The sequence below is a fragment of the Malania oleifera genome, chromosome 7 (assembly GCF_029873635.1).
Source record: "Malania oleifera isolate guangnan ecotype guangnan chromosome 7, ASM2987363v1, whole genome shotgun sequence".
Lineage (NCBI taxonomy): Eukaryota > Viridiplantae > Streptophyta > Magnoliopsida > Santalales > Ximeniaceae > Malania > Malania oleifera.
The window spans coordinates 111,395,148-111,422,289 of record NC_080423.1 but is presented as its reverse complement, the minus strand read 5'-3'; the positions used below and the strand labels follow the sequence as shown (position 1 = coordinate 111,422,289).

Sequence of the window (27,142 nt, the reverse complement as noted above, 5' to 3'; positions counted from 1 at the left end):
GGCAGGTCTCCAACGGGTCGGCTTATAAATGGGTCGGGCCATAAACGGGTTGATGTTAAATGGGTCATACACATGCCAACCCTAACCCGCCCGTTTAATAAACGGGTGGGTAACAAGTCACCCGTTTAAAATATATAATTTATTTATTTTAAAACTTTTCAAAAAATTCCATATAAAATAACTTTTAAAATATATATACTACATTATATTTATTAATGCGGGACTGTGGAAGCTAGAGGTGTGGACTGTGGAGGCTTAAGGTGTGGCTTGATCCAGGACCGTGAGTGGATCGTTCGTAGCTCCGAAACCACGGCACGTAGCAGTACACCAGAGGAGAGCTGGAGAGGAGAGGATTGAGAAAGTGAGAGATGAGAGGAGAGCCGAAGAGGAGAGGATTGAGAGAGTGAGAGCTGAAAGGAGAGTCGCGGGCCGAGGCATAGCAGCACACCAAAGGTCCAGAGGAGAGGAGAGGATTGAGAGAGTGAGAGCTGAGAGCCTGAGAGGAGAGCAGTGGTCGGCGGCGCAGGTTAGGGACTTGGGGCTTTTTTTGGTGTGGTCATGTGGGTGCCTGGGTGGATACTGTGGAATCGCTTCTAAAGAGTAAAGGCTGTGAAGAGTGAAGGCTGAACTGAAATTTATATATATAAAGGATCCAAATTAATGAGTCACCCGACTAGTGACCCGCCCAAACCCGGTTGAACTCGTTTATAAATGGGTCAACCCATGACCCGCCCAACTATTAAACGGATTGACTTCTTTAAACCCGAACCCGTTTTAAACAAGCGGATCCGGATAACTCGACGGGTCATGACCCGTTTTTTCAGGCCTAGAGGAGAGACGCAGTGCTCCTTGACAGACCTAGGATGGGGCGTTACAAATGGTATCAGAGCCATTACCCAGCCAGAAGTGTGATGAGATTCACATCGTGTGAGTTTGGAAATGTGGGTTCGCAATGAGGATTTTGCGTTCCGTAAGTGGGGGAGAATGTGATATCTTGTGGAAGAAAGGCTTAAAAGGGATTGATGTTACTACCCATATCAACAAGGTGTACCTTTCTTTTCAGGAGTCTTCTCATAAGAACACTGTTAAATGTGCTTGGCTTCGAGTAATCTTGGGAAGGATGACATTTTGGGAAGTTTTCTCAGGAAATGTGTGAGTAAGGACAAGACACACTGAAAATGACACATGTTGGTCTGTGGGGCTAGTCATTAGTCTAATAAGGCCCGCCCCCTATTGTCTAATCCAGGTGGAGGAGGAGAGACGCAGTGCTCCCTGACAAATCTAGGTTGGGGCATTACAAGCGTCCTTGATACCCAATACCAATATTGTGTCTGTAACTCATGGCTACCCTAAGGATTTTTCTCCACGTCATGCTTCCCCACATGAATAGGGTTGTGCGGCTCAAAGGCTGGATCTAACCACAGTTGGCCTACCCAGTTAGATCAAAATGGAAATCCATCCATGCGTCTGTAGTACGATTGACCGGCCTATAGCCCTGATCTGGACTCAAGGGGCACAACAACTTTACTAAACAGTTTAGTCGACTGCCCACACCACACTCTCCACGAGACCGTGTGGTTGCACTAACACCTCACTAGCAACGGTACCGTACTTAATATCACAACCCATCATTAGGGTTTCCATATCCATCCATCAGTGTTATCATTACCATATACCTGCAATCATTATATGGTATTGACATTTCATTAATTATATTTCAATGATCCCATTGCAACTTTCGCACTTTGCAATGTTCACATTTTCCCTGTATTCACAATCAATATTCTCATTTCAATCATCACATTTCAATTTCCATATTACATTATTCACGTTGCAATATTCTCATTTTCTTAATCTCAACTTAGCATTTATTTTTCCATATTCACATTTCAGTATACTCATTTCAATATTCATATTTCAATGTTCATATTTCAATTCCCACATTTCAATATTTATATTTGTAACGCCCTGAACCCTTAAATCCGGGTCCGGTGCGTTATACTTGATCATATCCTGATAAATCATAATCCATAACATACACAGCGGAAAATATAATCATAATCTCCATATAACATAACACTAGAGTTCACTAATTCTAACTATAATCCATATTAAATCATCCATCACCTGCATTCCCATAAATCTACATAACTCCTAAAACAATTCAGTATTTTCACAATCATTCCTTACTCAATAGCCTTAAAACATAAAGGCATAAAACATAAATATTTACATTCCCCAAAATTAACATAAAAATAAACCATTTTCTTTTTCTATTTCCCAATAATGCTATAAAAACCTCGAGCTCTCAAAGCTCGATCTCGAGGAAATCCTGAAAAAAGTTAAATTCATATTCGGGTGAGACTAATCTTAGTAAGGGTAGAAACAATATATTAAAGCAGTGTGTGGCCAACATGAGTTTATAATCAACATGATATGTAACATTTGCAAATTCTTAACATAATTTTTGAAATCATTTTCTAATCCTACTTAAACACATGCAAAATATTTTACCCATGAGATTACCCAAGGATAAGGGTAATTACCTGCCCATACAAGTAGCACCCCTCTGTTTTGATACCATTTGTAACTCCCCAACCTGGGTCTACCAGGGAAAACTGCATCTCTTCTCCTCCACCTGGACCAGACAACAAGGGGCGGGCCTTATCAGACTAATGACTAGCCCCACAAACCAACACTTGTCCTTTTCAGTGTGTTTTGTCCTCACTCACACACTTCCTGAGAAAACTTCTCAGGTGGTCACTCATCCCAAGATTGCTCCAAGCGAAGCACACTTAACTATGGAGTTGTTATGGGAAAGCTCTTGAAAAGAAAGGTGCACCTTGTTGATATGGGTAGTAACATCTAATCCTTTTAAGTCTTTTTAATGTGATACCCCATGGATGAAAGACTTAAAAGGATTAAATGTTACTACCCATATCAACAAGGTGCACCTTTCTTTTCAAGAGCTTTCTCATAAGAACTTCATAGTTAAGTGTGCTTGGCTTGGAGCAATCTTGGGATGTGTGACCACCTAGGAAGTTTTCTTAGGAAGTGTGTGAGTGAGGACAAAACACACTGAAAATGACACATGTTGGTTTTTGGGGCCAATCATTAGTCTGATAAGGCCCGCCCCCTATTATCTGATCCAGGTGGAGGAAAAGAGATGCAGTGCTCCCTAACAGACCCAGGTTGGGGCGTTACAAATGGTATCAAAGCCAACACTCAGCCGAAAGTGTGATGAGATTCACATCGCCTGGGTTTGGAAATGTGGGTTCACAACGAGGACGTTGCGTTCTATAAATGGGGGAGAATGTGATACCCCATGGATGAAAGACTTAAAAGGATTAGATGTTACTACCCATATCAACAAGGTGCACCTTTCTTTTCAAGAGCTTTCCCATAAGAACTCCATAGTTAAGTATGCTTGGCTTGGAGCAATCTTGGGATGGGTGACCACTTAAGAAGTTTTCTCAGGAAGTGTGTGAGTGAGGGCAAAACACACTGAAAATGACACGTGTTGGTTTGTGGGGCCAGTCATTAGTCTGATAAGGCCCGCCCCCTGTTGTCTGGCCCAGGTGGAGGAGAAAAGATGTAGTGCTCCCTGGCAGACCCAGGTTGGGGCGTTGCAAAATTGCAAAATTTACATTGCAATATTCTCATTCTAATATTCACATATTCTCATATCAATATTCACAATTAATCTCATATAAGTATATCTAAATTCATCTCAATAAAAATGTTCTCATCATTTTCCGTGCACAATTCATCATCTCATAATAGTATATACCATGTTTCACATATTTCAACATTTCTCAGAAAATACACATTAATATTTATCACTTTTCATCACATCTTATATTTCAAATACCAAAACACCACAATTCAATATAAATCATATGCCACACAATTTTATCTGATCTTCATATCATAATAATTTCAGGTAAAATAACATATTCTCATTTTCATGTATTAACTAAATCAGTAATTCTCAAAAATAACTATAATAATTTATTCCCCTTACCTGATTTCCTAAACTACACCTGTAGAGATCTCGAAATCATACTCGCGATGCTCACCCGAACCGTGAATAAAATAACCCTTGTTCAATTCCAAAATGCCCAATACTTTAACATTTCCAAATCTACAATAATTAAATAAAAATTAATCTATAAATAACTCTCTTATCCTAATTTTAGGGCTATACCTATGATGACCCCACGAGAAATCCGCTCCGCTAGACTTGTAGAAAAACATCCCTAAATTCTCGTGGTGGTGTCTGTTCATCAATTTGGCTTAAGATTTAAAAAAAATTGAAGTAAGAGTGAGAATTTACCTTATCCCAAGATATATGTCTACGTCACTCCTACAACAAATCTGCTCCGGTAGAAATGTCGGTGGCAGAGAATGGAGTCCAGCAGTATTTTCTAATTTTCAATCGGCATCCGTTTGGCCAAGAAAAATCAAAGAGAGAGACAGACAGAGACGAGAAAGGGAGAGTGTGAAAGACAAGTGGGGGGGGGGGGGGCTCTCGATTCTGCAAGGAAATTTTGATTTTTTGAAGCTTCAAGGTATCGTTTACTTATATATATTATAATATATTAAAATATTATTATATTTATTATTATTATTGTGACAACCCGAATAAAAATGGAATTTGAATAATTAAGAGGGAGAGAAATAGAAACAGAAACAGAAGGAGACCGTAGACTTCGTCGACGACATTGCATTTGGGGGATAAAATAATTTTAAAGAGATGTCTGGATTCGTCGACGAATACAGGGGTTCGTTGACGAATACAAGGGTTCGTCGACGAGTGTAGAAGAAAATTCGTCGACGAGAAAATACCAAGCGAGGTTTTTGGCTGTTCTGAATTTCATCGACGAATACAGGATCTCATAGACGAATTTAATGAAGGACTCATCGACGAGGTGACGTGTCTCGTCGACGAATCTGACCCTATAAATAGCTTTAAATCTGATTTTTATTCACTTTTAACACTCATCTCTCTCTCTCTCCTACGCCTCTCTCTCACTTCTGTAAAAACCCTAAAAAGAGATATAAAAGATTAGTGGATTGATTTTCAAAAAAAAAAATAAATTAATTAATCGAATTTAAAAGAAAAATAAAAAAAATTAATTAATTAAAATTTATTTTTTTTATTAATAAAATATATTTTTATTAATATTAATTAAATATATGATTATTATTATTATTATAATTATCTCCTGAAGCTTCGGAGACCTTTTTATAAAAAAAATTCATTCATTCTTCTTCTTCTTCTTCTTCTTCTTCTTCTGTACTTTTCTTTTCTTTTCTTTTCTTTATTTGCTACAATGCAGCTCTCTCTCTCCTCACGTTCTCTCTCCCTCTCTCCTCGATTTCATGAGGGATTTTTGCCCAATTGAAAATCCGAAAATACCACTGGACTCCATTCGCCGCTACCGTCATTTCCACGGGAGCAGATCGGTGGTAGGAGCGGCGTAGGCGTATTCCCTCGGGTAAGCCATTTTCCTTTTTTTCTTTAATTTCTTACAAAATATAAGCCCAATTGACGAATGGACACCACCACGAGAATCTAGGGATGATTTTCTAGAAGTCTAGTGGGACAGAATTCTCGTGGGGGGTAGACCAAAACCCTAAATTTGGGGTACGGGGGTTATTAAGGGGCTTATTTTTAATTAATTAGCATTAATTTAGAAATGCTAAAATATTAAGCATCTGGGACTGAAGTAGGATTTCTGGAATTTAGAGCCCGGGTGAGCGCCGCGGGTGTAATTTTAGGACCCGCAGGCAAAATTTGAAAAATTAAGTGGGGATGTTAAATAATAGTTTAAATATTAATTTGAGGTATATGGAGCCTAGGGAAGCTAGATGAGTATTATTTTGGAGAAATAGATTAATCAATCTGAGGAAAATGTAAATTGCAGGAGTTAAATTTCGGGCGCCAAGGGCGTGAAATTTTGGGTCCTAACAAATTTCTCAGTAGCCAAGTAAGGGAATAAATTAAAGCAGTAATTTTCCATACAAATTATTATTGATTATGAGTAAATTTATTTTCATAAAAGCATATGTTATATTGTGTATTACGAATTAAATGTACGATTGGAAAAATACTGTTATGATGATTAAAATGTATATGTATGTATGAGATGTAAGGAATTCAAGATTTTAGAATATGAAGTATGGTTTTTTTTACAGCACATGTGTGGCATAAATATTGTTTTACGTGGAATGTATTATGATTTGAAAAATTTTACGAACGAAACATGTTTTCAGGTATTATGAAAAGATGAATTATGTTGTGATGGTTTTGACGATTATATGATAAATGATGTATTTTCAGAATATATATACCTGAAACAATTTTGGCGTGAGGCCATATATTTATGTTATCGGCACGAGGCCGTATTTATGTTATTGGCGCAAGGCCATATATTTATGTTATTGGCACAATGTCGTATTTATATTATTGGCGCGAGATCATGTATTTATGTTATCGGCACGAGGCCATATTTATGTTATCGGCATGAGACCGTATTTATGTTATTGGCGCGAGGTCATGTATTTATGTTTTCGGCACTAGGCCGTAATTACTATATTTTCGGCACGAGGCCGTAATGATGTTATATATATGATCATGTATTATATGTTATCACCACCAGGATGTTAGTTTAGTTCAGTTCAGGGGCTCGGTACCGTAGCTATATGTGTAGATCAGATATCTATGTCAGATTAGTGCTAACCATTCCACGAGGGGATAGGAGATGGATAGTCAATGTGACTTTCAGTAGAGTGTGGACGTCCATCTGGCAGTCCAAACCAGGGTGTGGCAGGCTCATCGTACTTACAGACATATTTGATTCGACAGTGGTCGACCAGCCATTGTCGAGTCCCGCCTTCGGACTGCACAACTCGTCATGGGGGGTAATACATGACACCAGCTAGCTATTCATCCTGGGTTTGTTTTCAGTACTACAGTTATAACAGATGATTTTATGTATGTTATGATTTATTAACAGATGTGAAAATATATGTTTATCCAGTACGATATGATGGATGTTTACAGAATTATGAAATGTACTGCATATGTATACGTATACGTATATGTACCTTAAATATTTATGTTGCCACACAGCTGTATTTAGTTTATTTTCTCTTACTGAGAAGTGTCTCACCCCCGAACATTAAATGATTTTGAGTAAATCCAGTGAGACCGGCGGGCTAGAGCTGCCATTGAGTGTTTGGAGCTTCCCTACTAGAAGGGTAAGCATTGAACTAGGACCAGGAGATTTTTGTTGTATAGTTCTAATGTTATTTTGACTTTTTGGAGATTGTACATACAAACAGTATATTGATGTATAGAATGCTCTGGTATTATGTTTTATGATTGGATGTTTGAGATTTTATGTTTACTACTGCTAGGTTTTCTACTGTATTTGACAGGTGTCCCCGCTACCCATGGGTTCGGGTTAACCATTTTATTTATTATGTGATATTTTATGTTAAGAAATTGAGGGATGTTACAACTTCTCTTTTCAATTTTGGTCCCACCAGTCGCCGGATCGAAGATTTGAGGCTACCACGACGCTCTTGGCAAAGTTCCCTGCGAGTTTGCTGGAGCGGATCGTTGGGGAAACGAAGTTGGAAATCATCCCTGAGTTGAGGTAAGGCTTTTTAAGCCAAATTTGGTCTTGTGATAGTTATAGGAAATGATGTATGTATGAAAATACTGAAGTTTAATACTGAAAATTTTCAGTTTTAGGGTATTGATTAAGAAATCCTACGGGGGTCAGGTTAGGATATTTTAGGGGCCTTCTCAGTAGTCGGGTAAGGGAATAAATTAAAACAGTTACTTTCCATACAAATTATTATTAATTATGAGTAAATTTATTTTCATAAAAGCATATGTTATAATTGTATATTATGGATGAAATGTACGTTTGGGAAATACTACTATTATGTTGAAATGTATATATATATATGAGATGTCAGAGAATTACGATTTTAGAATAAAAAGTATGATTTTATACAGTGCATGTATGACATGAATATTATTTTATGTGAACGTATTATGATATGAAAGATTTTATGAGCAAAGTATGTTATCAGGTATTATGAAAAGATATGTTATGTTACGATGATTTTGACAAATGTATGATAAACGATTTATTTTCAAAATGTATATACCTGAGATGATTTCGGCACGAGGCTGTAATTACGATATATTCAGCACAAGGCCGTATTTATGATATTTTCGGCACGAGGCCGTAATTATGATGTATTCGGCACGAGGCCGTAATTATGATATGTTCGACACGAGACTGTAATTACGATATATTCGGTACAAGGCCGTAATGATGTTATGTATGATCATGTATTATATGTTATCACAACCAAGATATTAGTTTAGTTCAGTTCACGGGCTCGGTACCGTAGCTTATAGGTCAGATGTTTATAATCAGATTAGTGCTAACCACCCTATGAGGGGGTGGGAGATGGATAGTCGATGTGGCTTTCAGTAGAGTGTGGAAGTCCACCTGGCAGTCCGGACCAGGGTGTGGCAGGCCCATCGTACTTACATACATATTTGACTTGGTAGTGGTCGGCCAGCCATTGTCAGGTCCCGCTTTCGGGCTGCACAACTCGTCGTGAGGGGTAATACATGACATTAGTTAGCTATTCATCATAAGTATATTTTCAGTATTACAGTTATAACAGATGTTTTATGTATGTTATGATTTATTAACAAATATGAAATTATATGGTTATCCAGTATGATATGATGAATGTTTACAGAGTTATGAAATGTATTGTATACGTACAAGTGCCTTAAATATTCATGTTGTCACACAACTGTATTTAGTTTATTTTCCCTTACTAAGAAGTATCTCACCCTCGAATATTAAATAATTTTTAGGAAACCCAGAGAGACCGGCAGGTCAGGGCCGTCATTGAGTGGGTTTAGCTTCCCTACTAGAAGGGTAAGCGTTGAACTAGAATCAGGAGATTTTTGTTGTACGATCCTAGTGTTATTTTGACTTTTGGAAAATTGTAAATAAATACAGTATTTTGGGAATGTAAATAACTCTAGTATTATGTTTCATGGTTGAATGATTGAGATTTTATTTTACTGCTGCTTAGGTTTCTGCTGTGATTGACAGTTGTCCCTGTTACCCACGGGTTCGGGTTGACTTTTCCATTCATTACGTTATATTTCATGTTAAGAAATTTAGGGTTGTTACAATTATTATTATTATTTAATTTTTTAAAAATTTTAATTTTAATTAATTTTCTTTTACATTCCCAAGTATATCATTTTCTGGGGCGTTACACATTGTTTGGACACCCACTAGCTTGGAAGAACTTGGTGTGATGATTCTTCTAAGCAATAATTACCACAAATTTGGGACACCACTTCTCATCAAGGAGCTTACATGCCTACACATATGAAACATTGTTAAAAAAATTTAAAAAAATTTATGATCACAGATTTATTTCAAATTAATCCAAGGAAATAGTAGGGGTAATAAGTGTAAAAAAGGGACTTGGATAAATACAAACACTTCTATAATTTGATCTAGTTCAATGTTCAAAACCTGGTTATTGAACTGGGATTCACTAACCCCACCCCTAAATCAAACGGTTAATTAACTAATGAGTGAAGATTAATCTAAGATAAATGAAGAAAATAATTGATAAGCAAATCATCCTTTTAATACTTGATAATATTAGTACTTTGGATCCAAAGGATATGGATATTGATGTTATCAAGTATTAAAAGCCATATTTTTATTTCTATTTAGGCAAATGATTCAAGCAACAAAAGGAATTTTTTTGGGGGGTTTCAACATGCTAGTAAGGCCAAAAGATTATCTTTGTACAATGTTGCAACTTCTCTAATATCTGCAAGATAGTTAATGAATCGTACAAGCCAAAGAGAAAAAAAAAAAAAAATTCTCACACACATAGCGTACAAATCTAGAAGACCACATCAAATGAGAGATGCAGTTTCAGGACTTCCAGAAAGTATAGTCTGAAGGTAGATTGGAACTTTCAACTTTTCTAAACAATTAGGAGAAGGGAAGCATATATATAAGTGCTAAAAACGACAAATAAAATAAGATCAAAACTGAATGTAATTACCTAAACAAGACGGATCAAACACCCAGAAAATGTTCTGATCAAAATCACTGTTGATGATCTCCACTAGTACACTTTAACCATTAATTAATTATATCTTAAGAAGAAGAAGAAGGGAAAGGAATTCCAAGTTATTTATTTTTCTTGATTGTAGTAGATCATACAATTTGTGCATGCAGAATTCGTGGTACTTATTTGGGGTCACCACTATGAATTTTATATAAACATTATTTATTTGTCAAATAATGTCTTAATAAAATTTCTAAAATGCGAGCCTATAACAGTAAGAGACAATGGATGAATTCTTTTGCTTTAATATATTTTGTTTTGGTTTATCCTTATTCAAGTACAATGCACAAATTGTATGATCTACTACAATCAAGAAAAATAAATAACTTGGAATTCTTTATGTAGAAATGTTGAATTTAATAAGTGTTGATAATAAGTGTTGGATTAGAGAAGCCCTGAAAATTATAAGTGACATTTGATTCTATTTAAATAAGTGTTATTGTTAGTTAAACGTAATTTAAATTATAATTATTAAGATTTTTAGTTAACAATTTCAATAATAATTATTTTTAATTAATGTTTAAATTTTTTCTACTAAATAAAATAATATAAGATTTCCCTTTTTAATTATATTACTTTATGATAAAAATAATATTATTAATTAAATTAAAAATTATAATTTATTTTATGTAAAAATTTAAATTAATAAATGATTCTTCTCTCTAATAATTTAATTTATTATTATAATAAATAAATAAGGAGAACACAAAAAAAAAAAATTAAACAGTGTATGTTATAAATTGCAGTTAAAAAGATTTTTAAAAATAAAATACTTAGGATTATTAATAAAAAAATTGAATACATAATTAATCTCGCCATTTGGTTCAATGAAATTTAAATGGTAATTCAATCCAGTGCTAATGCGTTGTAAGCAAATTCGCCATTTAGTCCGGTAAGATTTGTTTAAAATAAATGTCGGACTTGAGACGTGTCAAATCTTAAATCTTGTTGTACACATTACGTGGGAAAGTATTTGAGAAATTTTTTTTTCGAATAGGATGTTATTTATGGGGGAAAAAACTCGGAAGGAAAGGGTTGGGGAGGGAGTGATGAGTGTCTGAGCCTGAGTCTGACTGCTGTGTGTTCAGTGAGGTAATGAAATCATATGTAGCACTGTTGGGAATTGGGGCAGCCCACATTCCGAAAAAAGGGAGAGTACGTGCGTGTCGAGATAGTATTGGCTGCATCAATATGATGGACCCTTCAAACTGCAGCCCCCACCTCCTGTTTGTTTGGTTTTGGGGTACTTACAGGCCAGCAGGCGGTGGAAGGGCTAATCTGCCACCCTCCAAAAAACTTCTGTCGCATTTTAATTCTATCTAATCTAATAATAATAATATATTAATCTTTTTCTAAAAGCTACAACCTTTTAAAATTCTCTGCATCCTACAAACCATATTACATCCCTTTATAATTCTTATAATTCCCTGCATTAGCACTTTTCAGTACTCATCCCTTTAATGCAAGGCCACAGCTGCATTTGCATGATTTTATATATATATATATATATATGCATAGGGCTCACCTTAACACTTGTTTGGATCATGGCACAACAAATTGTTACCCTCTCAATTATATCAAACCAAGTGATTATTTTAGTGTTAAATTGCTAAAAGGGTATATTTAAACTTTCTTTTAATTTTATTAGAATTTTTCACCTCCACCAAATGTTATTCCACCTTTCCATCCATTTCTCTCATTTTCCTATCATAAGTCATAACATATTTAATGTACATAAACCAACACGGAGCTAAAAGAGAGAGCACCAGCTAGTTAGTTTTTATCAAAGTATATGGATATAAGTTGTCGTGTTGTGGATTGGGGATTGAAATATTTTTTAACTGTCAAGTTACAGCGCAACGCCTGTCTTACAGAAACACCTATACCCTACCCTACTAATGCTACCTACAAGCTAAATGGATTTGTGTTTGTGTTTGTGATTGTGGTGATAGCCGCAGGTGGGTTCCCGAATTCAATGCAAACACAACCAAACCCTAATTAATTAATCTATATATTTCATCTTATCATCAGCTGCTACCTACTGCTACTGCTACAATACCCATTCTCTCTCTACATTTATACGTAGAGAGAGAGAGAGAGAGAGACAGAAGACACAAAAGCAACAAAAATCAAGTAGGCTCATGAGAGAGAAGATACAAAAGCAACAAAAATCAAGTAGGCTCATCCTGGGTAAGTACGTTCCCCAGTCAGTCATGCAATTGTAATTTTGGGGGCATTCTCGGAATCCTAACTTGCCCCCAGAATCTGTATGTGGGGGTGCGTGTGTGTGTGTGTGTATATAAATGGAAGGAAGGGAGCTTGATACGCCGGCAACTCGGGTAATTAGGCTGAGTTATAATAGTAATTTTAAAGGATGGATCCCGACGCTTTCACCGCCGGTTTGTTCAGGTGGGACACCCGAGGGGCCTCCGCTGTTCCCCCTCCGCCCACCCGCCTTTTTGACCCACCCAGTATTGTTTTATCACCTCTTCCTGCTCCTCCCGTTACTGCAGCTGCTCCTCCTCCGCCCCCTCATCAGGTATCGACGATGGGGGCAGGGGCGTACTCGGTGGGGGTGCGACAGCGGGATCAGGTTGGGGTTGGGGGACTGGAGGAGTTGTTCCAGGCATATGGCATCAGGTACTACACGGCGGCCAAGATCGGGGAGATGGGGTTTACGCCGAGCACTCTGCTAGACATGAGAGAGGAAGAGCTGGACGACATGATGACCAGTCTCTCCCACATCTTCCGCTGGGACCTCCTCGTCGGCGAGCGCTATGGTATCAAAGCTGCCGTCAGAGCCGAGCGCCGACGACTACTCGCTGCCGTCGACCCCACCACCAACAATCACCCCAACCATAATAATATTAATAACAACATTGTAGCTCTCGACGCACTCTCGCAGGAAGGTCAGTTGCATATACATGCGTACATTATTTACACTTACCATTTGACCGTTGATAATTTAGTTTAAAAGAGTTTTGAAAATACAAAATATATATATTGTTATGACCGGAAGAATCCATGTGTGGGCTTGATACATATGGGTGAACACCAACTTGATCCAAAAGTTGAGCCTATTAGATCTTGAACCCAGCCATGTATATAAGCACCCATCATCCACTAAATTTGTTCAATGTGAGACAAGCTCACAAATAGAATTTTCAACAATCTCTCCCTCACTTTTGAGTTTCAACTGTTTCCCTTTGAGCGGAAATCGTCTCCCTTTTTGGAGAGTAAGCCCAATTCACCAACAATTGTTCAAGTGGACCTTACCACTGACATCTTATATACATCGAATTGCATTCCACATGTCTTTAAACCAATCATACCTCTCACGTCTTGATCATATTTGAATCCATCCGCAACCTAGATGATCCTTATTGACCTCAGCCATACACTTGGTCCTCCAACTGTTAACACTCAGGAGAATTAATTTCAAGTCTCGACTTTTTTTACGATGTTGCTCACCTAGAGTTACAAACCTTCACCTCTGATAGCACTTGTTATGATCGGAGGAGCCCATGTGTGGGTTTAATACACATGGGCAAACACCAACTTGACCTAAAAGTTTAAACCTATTGGATTTTGAGCCAAACCATATATATAAGCACCTATCATCCACTAAATTTTTTAAAAGTGGGACAAACTCACATGTGGAATTCTCAACACACATGGAATTTAACGAAGTAATTAATAATTACAAATGAACACTACAGGGCTGTCGGAGGAACCGGTGCAACAAGGAAGAGAAGCAGCGGGGAGCGGCGGCGGAGGGGTGGTGGTGGGAGGTGGGGGAGAGAGAATGAGAATGCAGCGGCAAATGAAGCAGCAGGGTGGTAGCAGGAGTAATAGTAATTATCATGATTGTCAGAGGAGGAGGAGAAATGCATCATCATATGAGGATGAGGATGAAGAAGAAGAAGCAGATGACGATGATAAGGAGGGGGAAGAAGACGATGACGACGACATTATCATAAACAATAATAATCATAATATGAATGGGGGAGGAAGAGGAGGGAGCATGCATGTGAGGGGGATGATATCGATGAGGATGATGAGAGAGCATGGGAACAGCATAAGCAGTGGTGGGGGTGGGAAGAGGGATGAGAATCAAGAAGATGAGCATGAATATCAGAGGCAGAGGGAGCATCCGTTCATAGTGACAGAGCCAGGGGAGGTGGCGCGTGGGAAAAAGAACGGCCTCGACTACCTCTTCCACCTCTACGAAGAGTGCCGCCGCTTCTTGATCCAAGTTCAGACCATTTCTAAGCAACGCGGGGAAAAATCCCCCTCCAAGGTACCACACATCAAATTCACATGTATAATGTGTACGTACAGATCTTTAAAAATTTTAAGAACTTTTAAGCCCCCTTGTTAGAAAATAAAAAATGGTGGTCATGCACTTAACCTACACATGCAAAGATAAACACGTGCTTTATTGTAGCTATGAACATCCTTGGAAGTTTTATAATTTTATATTAAAGATGACAACACGGGGATTTTTATCAATGGTTTTCATAGCTACAAGAATTATATATGCATGTATGCATTATATCAACATGAATATATTGCTGTACTGTACCTACATCATTTATTACTTTAAGATTAATTTCTTATGTGTGGCCGTGTGTGTGTGTGTGTGTTAAACAAGTTGATTAATGTGTGTATATTAGCACTAACTATTACATAAATAGTTGGCACTAAGCAAATGATTTTACAAATTCACATACTTGCAAGATACCAATTCTGCAAAATGTACATAGATTAAAATTCTAACTCAATGAATTAAGTAGTGGGATCGACCAGGGCAGGAGGAAGCAAAGTGGAATCCCTACGATCTCTATAGGCTAGGTGTAAGCTAGGGAAGAGTGAGGGCCGAGGGGGGCATGCGAACAGCTGTATCCAGTGGGAAGACGACAGCTCTCCTACGGAGTGTCTGACCAAAAGCAAAACACGAGAAGAAGAAGTACTAGATTAGAAGAAAAGAGAGTCATGTCTGTCAAAATAAATAAGTAAACTGTCACATCATGCGCACTGCGTCTGCCTCCAAAGATATTCCGAACCCTTTTCCCACATCCACGTCTACAGTGCCACTTTCCGGCGTTTTCCTTTTCCTCTGGATCTTTAGGATTCGTAGTGACTTCAACCCTTTCTGTCTTATCCTGTATAACTACCGCACCATTTCTCTCCCTCCGACCCAACTGTTCCTTCACTTCCCTCCACTTTATATAGAGGTGACAAATCGGGTTATTAACGGATCAAGATTAAACGAGTTCAAATTTAAATTAACCCATTTATTAACAGAAAAATCCAAGCCGCCTAATTATAAACAAGTCATGATCGAGTCACTTATTTAAAAATATAAATTATTTATTTTAAAATTTTGCAAACATTTCATATAAATTAAAATGACATAATTAGAAAAAAAAAAAAAACTCTGTTTTATTTATTAATATCTAACTAAAAAAATAGAAACTGTAGAACAGTAGGACTGTAGAATCAAAATCCATTCCAGGCCAATTTCAGATTGCAGCTCTAAAGCCTAAAGGAACCAAACAAACACCACTTCACCCCCGCCCCCGCCCCCCCCCCCCCCCCCCCCCCCCCCCGCCTCCCCTCTCCCTCTCCCTCTCTCTTGTCTGGTTCTTTCTGCGTCGGCCTTCCTGCAGCAATGGCGAGCCACGAAGAGTGGCTTCTGGAGTCAGCTGGAAATTCAACTACAATAGCAAAGAGACTCGCTCGCTACTCTCAAAGAAGCCCTTGATTCTAATCCAACCAATCACGAGCTCCTCTCGGCATGCGTCTCATTATCCATCTTCACTTCTAAACTCCAGTTTCACAGAAATATAGAAACGCAAAATAAAACAAATTGAACCTCATTGTTTTCGATTTTCCACCCCTACTCACAAGCCGGAGTTGTCCCTTATTGCAAATTTATAGAAGGCAGAAGCACTAACTTAAGGAAAGAATATAATGATAGAATTATAGGCAGATATGGGTGACCCGCCCCAAACCTGTCTAACCCTCATCGCAAATAACCGGATCAACTTATATTAAACCCAAACCCGATTTAAACGGGTGAGTCATGGATTACCCGTCGGGTTTGCCACCCCTAACTTTGGACTTCATCATTTTGTAACAATAATAATATAATAAAAAAAACATGTATAATTACTTGCTTTCAAAAAACAAAACTATACACCCACGCTACTCCATGATAACACATGCATACATATATGTGCATTATTATCTGTGTTATTTTCACTTGTTAAACAAAGAACGAAGATAAAATATAGAACATCCACACACACTCCTCTTTATCTTTCTGCGTTATTCAAGTAAAAAATGTGTACTCATAGGTTCATACAAAGCATTGCACAGATACACGTTACTGAATACAAACGAGGCACTGATACATGCCCCTTTTTTTTTTTTGGGTTTACCTCATAGGCTCATATTATTATTATTATTATTATTATTATTATTATTAAGGCATGACTGTACTTTGAAGATGACTTAAATAGTAGGGGGGCTGTTGTGGTTTAACCTGGCAAGCATGGAGCAGGTAACGAACCAAGTGTTCAGGTACGCGAAGGAGGCAGGGGCCAGCTACATAAACAAGCCCAAGATGAGGCACTACGTCCACTGCTATGCACTCCACTGCCTGGATGAGGATGCCTCCAATGCGCTGCGCCGCAGTTTCAAGGAGAGAGGTGAGAACGTGGGTGCCTGGAGACAGGCCTGCTACAAGCCCCTCGTCTCTATTGCTGCCCGCCAGGCCCGCTGGGACATTGACTCCATTTTTGAGTCCCACCCCCGCCTCTCCATTTGGTATGTACCCACCAAGCTCCGCCAGCTTTGCCATGCTGAGCGCAGTGCTGCAACTGCCACCGCCTCTGCCACTGCCTCCAACACACATCACCACCTCCCTTTCTAGCAAGCTTTTCCATAACAGGCCCTTCCATCTGTATCCCAGATAAAAATTGAGAATGCATGTGACAAACAACTAGCTTATTGTTATCTCTCGTGTTGATGGATATTTTCAATCAAAACTATGATTATTGAGTTTGGATGCAGTGTTTAATTCAGTTTAGTTCATATACCCACATGAATTAATTTTCCTCGTCAATATTTTTGTAATGGTTCCAAAAACCTACTAAATTTTTTTCAACCGATCAACAAGCTTTGTCCTCCAAAGGAACCGTCCAAAAAAGAAAAAATTAGCACCAGTTCCACTATGATGGAAGAAAGATGAATCTGATTTTGTCCATGCTTTAGGAACCATAAGCTAATACAGCCATGCAGATGAGCTAATCAACAACATTGGGAAGCAAATGCCCACTTCCCACTTCGAAATCAATAATCTGTAATGCGGTGCTTCAACTCACTATATTATTCCCTTAAATTGTCAATTGTAGTTGCATGTGTAGCTTATAAATGTAAAATCTTCAAACCTGAGGGGGGAAAAATCTTTCTTTTTTCAGCTAACAATATTGCAACACCATTGTATGACAAAATTCCAATAATGATAACTTACCTGAGTGGGAAAGCGGCCAGAGAATGTAAAGAGTCATTCATCAGTAGATGCAGATGAATGATGACTGGGGTATCTCCACAAAACATCAGCCCATGTGCTCTCACCATTAGTCACCTCCTTCACCACAGATGCCACCTCCTCCACATTCACACGAATCTGCTTCTTGCTGTCCCTCTCGCGAATTGTCACCTCAGACGTTGAATCTACTGTAACAGCAAAGGGCACACCAAGTTCATCTGTTCTCGCATATCTTTTCCCAATTGATGTACCTGCAAAAACATAACAGGCACGCACAGATGAACATTTGTTTATGAAGATACAACTCCACATTTAATTCACCAATTGCACTGGATCACATGGATGAGTAACTGTCATACAGACAGACAGAACACATAAATGAATTTTGTGCATCCTAGCATAGTCTCAAAAGTTGTGCAAGAGATGTTCAATTGGCTCCTCGCACTGGAATCCAAGATCAGCTGCTTCAAGGACTGCACAATCTGCCATCCATTTAACCCGGGGGAAGGCTGACTTGCCCTTCCTGGCTCAATTAGGGCGCACACAGTAGATGAACTCAGCAAATACTAGGTTAGCAGAATGCACTATAAACTGGATACTGGTGAGGCAACGCACATCATCTTAAAGAGAGACGACCTGAGTGGCTAAGTGGTTCACACATTATAGAGTTGTTAGGTCAGAAAGGAATGCAGAACACCAAGAAGTCCAATGTTTCAGTTCTGGAGATGAACTCAGTCAACATTCAAGTGGCTGATAAATTTGTATTTCATTACTATCAGTGACATGCAATGTTTTAAAAGGCGAGGCATTCTAACCCATAGGAGGTGAGGTATAAACCTTAAGGCGTTGGGGCACAAGCCTTATGAGAACTTTATTTTTAGTTAAAAATATGTATATTTTATTTTTAAAAAAGAAAAAATAAGAAAAATACAAATATGATGTAAAAAAAATCAAATATAATTTGCAACTACTTGTTGGCCACTCAAAAAATTGCTATCTTGAATTCATTATGTAAATCATGGCAAGAGATAGTTGTACATTACCAAGTTTAAATTATTTTCAAAATCTAAGATACAACTCAAATTATTTTGTAATGGTAAGGTTCAAAAGTTTTAGAAATCAACTCCTATCATGACAATTGTTTTTATGAACATAGAGTTAAAATTTTGTAGCCAGATATAACTTGAGGACCACTGACCACATACCCAAAATGCATAAGCCTCAATTGAAAAGGCGCAAAAGGTGTACTTTTGTTCAAATGCAGAAGTCTTAGCATGTAACGTGTTAGCCTTTTTGGAATTTGGTATTTTAGAATGAGCCTCAATGCTTATTTGGCATGCCTTGCCTTGGTCAGTGGCACGCGTCCATTAAAGAAAACCTAAAAACAGTAGTTTCTGACGTAGAAGGTGGTGTCAACCAATAGTATGGGAAGTAACTAGTAACTAGGCTTATAGAATAACCAAGGCTACCTAACAAAGCAAGGGCATTAGGGCAATAAAACAAAACAAAACATAATTGGTTGCTTAGATTGCTTACCTTTGCCCACAATTGCCGTTGGTGCTTGACCAGGCTACAAGGCATGTAGGCTTGATATTCTGATCTTAAAATCAATAATGCCACAAAATCCCTGCCCTTCACGGATATTCTCAACATTAAGGGACATGTATATTAGGGTTAGGTGTGTATTAGGGTAGGGTGTGTGCAACTCACTTGGATTATCGCTTGGGGCAACAGGAATTATTTCCTAGCACTAATGATCAAAGTAGAATACATAATGGAAGAATAAGCTCCCCAATTTACTAAAATACTAGTAATGCGGTGTTTAAAATGTCACCAATTTATTAGTCATTGGTTGTGGTGGTGTTTCCCGATCATCTCTTGAATGATTCAAATGTCAGCAAGTTAATTTCACATGAGAGACATGAGTGAGGGGGCTAATTGCATTGAGCACAAGGGGTTTTTATGTGGCTAAAGTAAAGGCAAGTTAAGAGTTTCTGAGCAATGTGTGTTGATAGGGTTGACTTTAGTAAAGCAAGACAAGACCAAGAGCACTCTGTATATTCATTTAGATCTTTGGGATTTAGCTCATATTCCTTTAAAAAGATGGTGCAAGATACATGCTCACCTGCAATGATGACTACTCAAGGAAATTTCAATTTTCAACTATTCTTGAAACATAACAATGATCTATTTGTCCATTTAAGCAGTGGAAAACTTTGATTAAGAAGCGAAAGCAAATCAAATAACTAGGAACTGACATTCAGATCTTTGCAATTTAAACAGGGGGAATACCAATGCTAGTTATGCAATGTTCTAGCCACATCTTTCCCTCATCTCCTTCATTTGAGCTCACGAAAAATAGTATGATTTCCTTCTTTTGGTTGACTTGGGTAGCACTTCGGTTTCTTGGAACTTCCATACTTTCCTCATTGTCATTATTGAAGAATTGTCATCTTTTTCAAGCTAGGGATGCTTGGTCTTGGGCTTTGGGTCATTTGGGGGTGTATTATTATAAATCATTTTTTGAGTTTTTGCCCCAATCCAATTATTGTTTCCCCCCATATTCATTTATTTGGAAGGCAAAGCTCCCCCAAAGATTAAGGCTTTCGTTCGGCTGATTGTGCTTAATAAAATCAATACTAATAACCTGTTGCAGATCATGAGGCTTGAAGGCTTTATCTCCATCATATGTTTGCATGCGCTGTTATTTGAATTCTGAAACGGCACCTCATCTGTTTTCAAACTCTGACTATGCTTGGAGAATATGGAATAAATTATTAGGTGTGATGAGAGAAACTTGGGTTTGGCCAGTTTCAGAAGAGGTAATGTTGTCCATCTCTTTTGAAGGGTTTGGAAGAAGGAAGGAGATGGTCCCGTGCACCAGCAACCTACTACTGAGAAATTGCCAGGGTCCTCTCCTGCTTTAAGATTTGCGATTGTTCCCAGCCGTGATAAAGAGAAGAGACAAAGAAGAAAATGAGGGAGGTGAATGAAGGAGCAAACATGCAATATAAATGGCACTGAGCAGGACCTCTGATTACATTCAATCACTCCAGATCAGGGACTTGCAGTGCTGGATCAGGGAGTTGTGAATCTCATTATCTTTATGGAAGTTCATCAAACTTTTAAGGCAGATCGAAAGGTGATCAACATTGATCATTTGGATAATTTCTCCTTTCACATTATTGAATTTGCAGGAAGGTTTTTGTCAAATTTATCATTGAAAGTCTATGAATTTCAGTGGATTTTAGGGAAGTTGGGCGTATCTGATTTTGGTTTAGGGCTAGTTAACGATCTTGGTGGAAATACTTTCAGGTTGGTCATGCGTATACTTAGCCTGAAACTCTTGTCGAATGGAAGGGGTTGTTTTTTGTGATTAGAGAAATATAAAGAGTAGGGTCGTCCTCAATCTGTCCCTCTATTCCTGAGGGTGTGGAAGCATCAAGTTGGAAAGCTTTCTTTCGTGCTTCAAAGGAGTTTGCTTCTGACAAATCTGAGGGTTTAAAACTGATGGTCAGTTAGTTGGGATGGAGATGTGCAGATTGTGGTTCAGCAAATGTTTGGAGAAGCAATGATGTGGGAGAGTAAGGCAGCAATTTTCAGAGGCTCTCACTGGGGATTTATTATGCCAATGCTCTTAGAATTCTAGCAGTGAAGACTGAACACTTCAACACTAAATTGTATGGCCTGAAAAGTAGGGATTTTCAGGCATCAGCACCTTTTTCTTCAAGATTCGGTAGGTAGGGCTCTTCAAATTTAAATTTAAAAGACGCAAAACTATTTGTCCTGAATAGTAGGGATTTTCTAGTTTCAGCAGTTTCCTCAAGATTTGGTAGGTGAGGTTTTTCAAATTTAAATTTAAATCATTATGGTTTAAATGCAAATGGACCTCAGGATTTCAGACCTATTAAGACAAGTAGTGAGCAAATGGGTTGGCAAGAAAAGACAAACTAAGCCCTATGAAGATGCCAGTCAGGGTAAGATAAGGGAGTTGGGCATAGATAAGTCCAATTTGGTTGCTGTGGTCCCTGAAAATCAAGAAGGCTTGGTTTCTGGTAAGGTTTTTGAGCTGGATCAAGTTAAGTCCACTGTGGGTCTTAACATAAGGGCTGAAGTTCATTAAAATAAGGTAGGGGAAGCATGTTATTCTGAGATACAAGTATACGTTCTGATTCTCTTTGTGGTTTGAAGAATCAGAAGCTGGAAGATCATGTGCCACACTCTGATGTCCAAGTGAAGCAGGTTAAAGATAAAATGCTAGAATCAAGTATTCCAATTAAAAGAGTTCTTTATTGTCTGATATTGGGGGTGGGTCGCAATCTTTGGAAGTTTCTGGTTCAGATGGGAATTTTTATTCTGATTATGCCGAAGAAATGGGAAGTATGTGTGAGATTGGAAAAGGCTTGATTTTAGATCAATTGGTGGCTAAGAATGGATTTGATAGGGATGTTGATCAAGCTGAATTTCCGAGTCCTGATTCTGCAATGGTGCCTATGAATGAGCCAACTGTTCTAATTGGTTTGGAAGTTGTTCCTTGGTTTGATCAGTTGGAACTTGGAAGATAGGTTAGGTAGCCCTACAAAGCTCTCTGAAGAAGCACAAGGTTTGTGTTCACCGTTGAGGAACACTGGGAATCAAGTAATAGATTTGCTTGAAGAGGGTTATTTGGCCAGCATTTCTAATCTTGAGCCTAATCTTATCGACATTCTTGGAGATTCCATGTCTATTGAGAGGGTAATTGACAATGAGAATGTACTTTCATCGAAGGATCAGAAAACTTCTTATTCTCAAAGAGGTATCCTTCCCATTCCCAATCATTCTAATTTTACTAATAATGTTGTATGCCAAGGAGGGGATTCCTTACTATTAGTCCTTTTTTTGGGGGGGAGGAGATGTCGTTACTGTTAGTCCTTTGGGGGGTGAGAGAGACAAAAGAGATCCAAAAAACTCCTAGAGAATATGGGTTTAAAGCTAGTGAGTCCTTTAGGCCAATAGGTGAAGGTAGGGATGAGTCCTAGGACTTATGAGAGATAAAAAAAGGAGGTTCAAAAGGAACTCAAATAAGTAAGCATCTTCTATTAATTATAGATGGATTAGAAGAGAAGGTAAGGAGGGCAAGAGAATTAAATGATGAAGCTCATTAGTCAGAATTTTAGGAGTTAAGGGAATTTTAGGAAGAGGGAGTTCAAGAAGTAGGCATTCTCAAGATTTGGTCTTAGTTCAGGAAACTAAATTAGAGAATTTTGATGGAGTGGTGAAGAGTATTTGGGAGGGAAGGTGTAAGGATTGGGAGTTTATTTCCTCTCAGGGGTCATTTGGGGGCATTCTTGTTGTTTGGGATACTAGGCCCATTTCTAAAGTTGATAGTTTTGTTGGGCTCTTTCCCTTTTTGGTTCTAGTAGATATTTAAGGTAGAGATCATTGGTGGGTTACGTCAGTTTATGGTCCTCCGAGACCCAAATTTCTATCTCTTTTTGGGATGAATTGTATGCCGTTCTTGGTTTTTGTTCCTCCGGATGGATTGTAGGTGGTGACTTTAGTGTTGTTAGGTTTACTGGGGAGATAAAAAGGGGAGGTAGGTTTTCTTTGAGTATGCAGAAATTTGATAGGTTTTGCAAAAATGCAAGGTAAGGCTGCGTACTATAGAACCATTGTAGTCCGCTCCTTTCTCGGACCCTGCATACACAGGAGCTTTGTGCGCCTGCCCCTTTTATTAGGGGCTTTGGGTTGAGGGATTTGCCCTCGGATAATGTTCTTTTTTTCTTGGTTTGTGGGGTGGGGAGAGGGATGTTGCTAGTTGATTAGGTAGGTTTTTATTTTGCAGTGATTGAGAGGATGAGTTTTCTAATCTTTCTCAAACTATTTTGTCTAGAACTGCATCTGCCCATTTTCCTTTTTTTTTTGGAAACTTCTAAGGTGAAGTGGGGTCCCTCTCCCTTTCGGTTTGAGAATATATGTCTTGATCACAATTTTTTTCCTTCTGTAATGAGAGATTCTTGCTGTGATGATTTTGAGAGGGCTCGGGAAGGATTTAGGTTCACGAGGAGGCTTAAGCATCTTAAGGAGACTTTGAAGATCTGGACTAGGGAGACTTTTAGTGATATTAGGGTGAAGAAGGCTATCATTTTGAGTTGCATTTTTTCAATAGAAAAGAGGAAGGTGTTAATTTATTGAATAGTGAAGAGGCTAAACAGGTTTCCTTGAAGAATGAGTTGGAAGATTTGATTTTTAAGAGGCAAGGAGTTGGAAGCAAAATACTAAATTTAAGTGGGCAAAAGAAGGTGATTGAACAAAATTTTTTCCATAGGCTAGCTAGTGGGAAGATAAGGAGCAAAAGAGGTTATTTGTTATTTTTGTTTGATTGCAATTGAGATTACAAATTATTTTTCCAATCTTTATTCAAAATAGGATCTCTTTATGCCTGTGATTGAGGGTTTCGATTGGAACCCCATTTCCAGGGATCATGCAAGTTGGTTGGAAAAGCCTTTTGAGGAGGAAGTTAAGGCAACTGTGTTTGGGATGGAAAGGGATAAAGCTCTATCTCCATATGGTTTTAATTTAACTACTTTTCAAGAGTGTTAGGATGCGGTTAAGGTGAATTTGTTTAAGGTCTTTAATGAATTTTTTTGTAATGGGATTCTAAGCAAGAGCATTAATTCCACTTTCATCACTTTGGTGCCTAAGAGGAATAAATCTACTAAGATTGCTGGTTTTAGGCATAGTTTAGTGACTAGAGTGTATAAGATCATTGCTAAATTACTAGCTACTAGGTTGAGTGTGGTGTTAGATGATACTATTTCTAAGGTGCAAAGTGCTTGTGTGTGTGTTGGGGGTAGGCAGATAGTGGATGCTATTTTGGTTGCTAATGAGGTTGTAGAGAAGCTTTGAAGGAAGAATGAGAAGGGCATTCTTTTCAAATTAGATTTTGAAAAACCATATGATAAGCTTAGCTGGAATTTTTTGGATAAGGTGTTGGCTAGAAAAGGGTTTGGAGAGACAGAGGACTTGGATAAGGGGTTCCTTGTCTAATGCTTCTTTCTCAGTTATTGTGAAAGAAGAACCTAAATCTTGGTTTAAAGCATCAAAAGGTGTTAAGACAAGGCGACCCATTATCTCTTTTTTCTCTTATTTGGTTGTTAATGTTTTGAGGAGAATGGTGGAGAAGGCGGTTGGTAAGAATTTCTTTAAAGGGCAAGAAGTGGGTAGAGAAGGGGTATGTGTGTCCCGTCTTAAGTTTGTTAGTGATACTTTGTCATTTATTCATGATCATACACATTCATTCTATTGCTGCAAAGGCTATGTCAGAACGTGTATGAGCGAGATAAAGGAGTTTCCCTACCAATCTTTGGTATTGCTCTCTGTTGTTCACTTCTTCAGCCTTAGCTGGTTGGAGTTTTATGTTCGGCTCTATAGGTGTTTCTGGCGCTTTGCACCTTAGCAGACCTAGTTCTCTAAGTAAATCAAGCACATACTTGCGTTGCGAAACAAAAATTCCTTTCTTTGATCTCAAATTCCTGAGCAAGGATCTTCTTTAACCTCTCTAGCTAATTGCTATCATCACCTGTTAGAATTATATCATCTACATAGACAATAAGGGTAGCCATTTTACCTTCACTCGTGTGTCTATAGAACATAGTATGATCGGCTTGACCTTGGCTGTAGCCATGACTCTTTACTACCTTCCCAAAGCGTTCAAACCAAGCTCTAGGAGATTGTTTGAACCCATACAATGATTTCCTCAATCTGCACACCTTGCCTTTGCCACCTTTCCCTTCAAATCCTGGCGGTAGATCCATAAAGACTTCCTCCTCTAAGTCTCCATTTAAGAAGGCATTCTTCACATCTAGTTGATATAAGGGCTAATTAGAGTGAGCTGCTAGAGAGAGCAACACACGGATTCAGTTCATCTTGGCTACAAGAGCAACGGTAGTCAATTTCATATGTTTGAGTGAACCCCTTTGCCATAAGTCTTGCTTTGTACCTTTCTATACTCCCATCAACATTGAATTTTACTATAAATACCCATTTACAACCAAAAATCTTCTCTCCCTCCGGTAGGTCACCAATTTCCCAAGTGTCGTTAGCAATTAGTGTGTCCATCTCTTCTTGAACAGCCAATCTCCATTTTGGGTGATCTAGTGCTTCCTGAATGGTTCTTGGAATAAACATATGAGAGACATTTGAAGTAAAGGCCTTATGAGAATCAGAGAGTCTATGATAGGATAGATGGTTGGAAATAGGATGTGTGGTATAGGTTCTAACTCCTTTCCTAAGGGCAATGGGCAGGTCAAGATCAAAAGAATTATCAAAACAAGGATCTGGAGAAGAAAAAGTACTTGGAGTATGTGAAGGAGGACCAACTTGTGTAGGTGATGATGATTTGCCTTGCTCTGGATTTGAAGAAAGAGCTCTATTATTATGATGATTTCTTCTTCTGGTATAAACACGAAGCTCAAATGAGGGAATATTTGATCTGTTCGTGAATCAGGTATGCCTTGTATAGGTAGACTAGGATTTCCATTATTTTTGCCAGTTAAAGTATCGGTTTCCTGACCCTTTAAAGAGTGGATGTCAATGTCAAGGAAAACATTTGGAAGAAGCTTAGAGGTTTGCTAGAACTCATCTTCAGTTTCCTTTTTCTCCCCCTAAAGATAGTTATGGCCAAAAAAGGGCTGGTTTTCAATAAAAACAACATCCATACTGATATGAATTTTTTTGGTCAAAGGGTTACAACATTTGTACCCTTTTTTATTAGGAGCATATCCAAGGAAAACACATTTTTCTACTCTAGAATCAAGCTTGGATCAAAGATTGGTAGGTATATGAACAAAAACAGTGTATCCAAACACTTTTAGTAGCAGGTATGATGTTATCTGACATGTAAGAAACAGTTTTTTTAGGCAATCTAAGGGAGTGATGTATTTTAGCACTCAAGTAGGCATCCTATTAATGAGATAACATGTAGTTAAAATAGCATCACCCCATAGATGTTTAGGAACTTGCATTGAAAACATTAGGGCCCGTGCAACCTCTAACAAATGGCGATTTTTTCTCTCAGCAATGTCATTTTGTTGTGGGGTGTCACAACATTCCCTTTGTTGAAAGAAACGTTCCTAAACATTTGTTAAAATATTCAGTACCATTACTAGTTCTAAGGATACTGATTTTCATTTGGAATTGGGTTTCAACCATAGTATAAAAATCCTGAAAAAAAATTTCAACCTCAAATTTGTCACTCAATAAGTACACCCAACACAAACGTGTATGATCATCAATAAATGTAACAAACCATTTCTTACTAGAAGTAGTGGTTTTTGAGGGACCCCAAACATCACTATTAATTAAATAAAAAGATTTGGAAGAATGAAAAGC

General features: G+C 38.1%; 2 protein-coding genes across 3 annotated transcripts in view; one reads left to right on the top strand and one right to left on the bottom strand.

The window, feature by feature from the left end:
• The first annotated feature begins 12,544 nt into the window (after window positions 1–12,544).
• On the top strand, window positions 12,545–17,233 carry LOC131159428 (protein ALF). Its single transcript, XM_058114319.1, has 3 exons — window positions 12,545–13,121; window positions 13,932–14,512; window positions 16,781–17,233. The coding sequence occupies exons 1-3, from the start codon at window positions 12,587–12,589 to the stop codon at window positions 17,150–17,152; spliced, it is 1,488 nt and encodes a 495-aa protein (XP_057970302.1). The 5' UTR covers window positions 12,545–12,586; the 3' UTR covers window positions 17,153–17,233.
• LOC131159426 (glycine--tRNA ligase, mitochondrial 1-like) overlaps window positions 16,504–27,142 on the bottom strand; it is a 31,950-nt gene continuing 21,311 nt past the window's right edge. The window contains exons 9-10 of one of the 2 annotated variants that reach the window (XM_058114318.1): window positions 17,753–18,021; window positions 16,504–17,669 (exon numbers count right to left, since the gene is read on the bottom strand). In XM_058114318.1, coding sequence (XP_057970301.1) covers window positions 17,786–18,021 — 236 coding nt within the window. In that variant the 3' untranslated portion in view covers window positions 16,504–17,669; window positions 17,753–17,785. The remainder of the gene's footprint in view (window positions 17,670–17,752; window positions 18,022–27,142) is intronic. The other variant, XM_058114317.1, reaches the window with a different exon arrangement.

Coding starts and splice junctions, on each gene's coding strand:
- LOC131159428 (XM_058114319.1), top strand. CDS start 12,587: ATGGATCCCGACGCTTTCACCGCCGGTTTGTTCAGGTGGGACACCCGA. Junction 13,122..13,931: donor CGACGCACTCTCGCAGGAAG/GTCAGTTGCATA, acceptor TGAACACTACAG/GGCTGTCGGAGGAACCGGTG. Junction 14,513..16,780: donor GGGAAAAATCCCCCTCCAAG/GTACCACACATC, acceptor AGCATGGAGCAG/GTAACGAACCAAGTGTTCAG.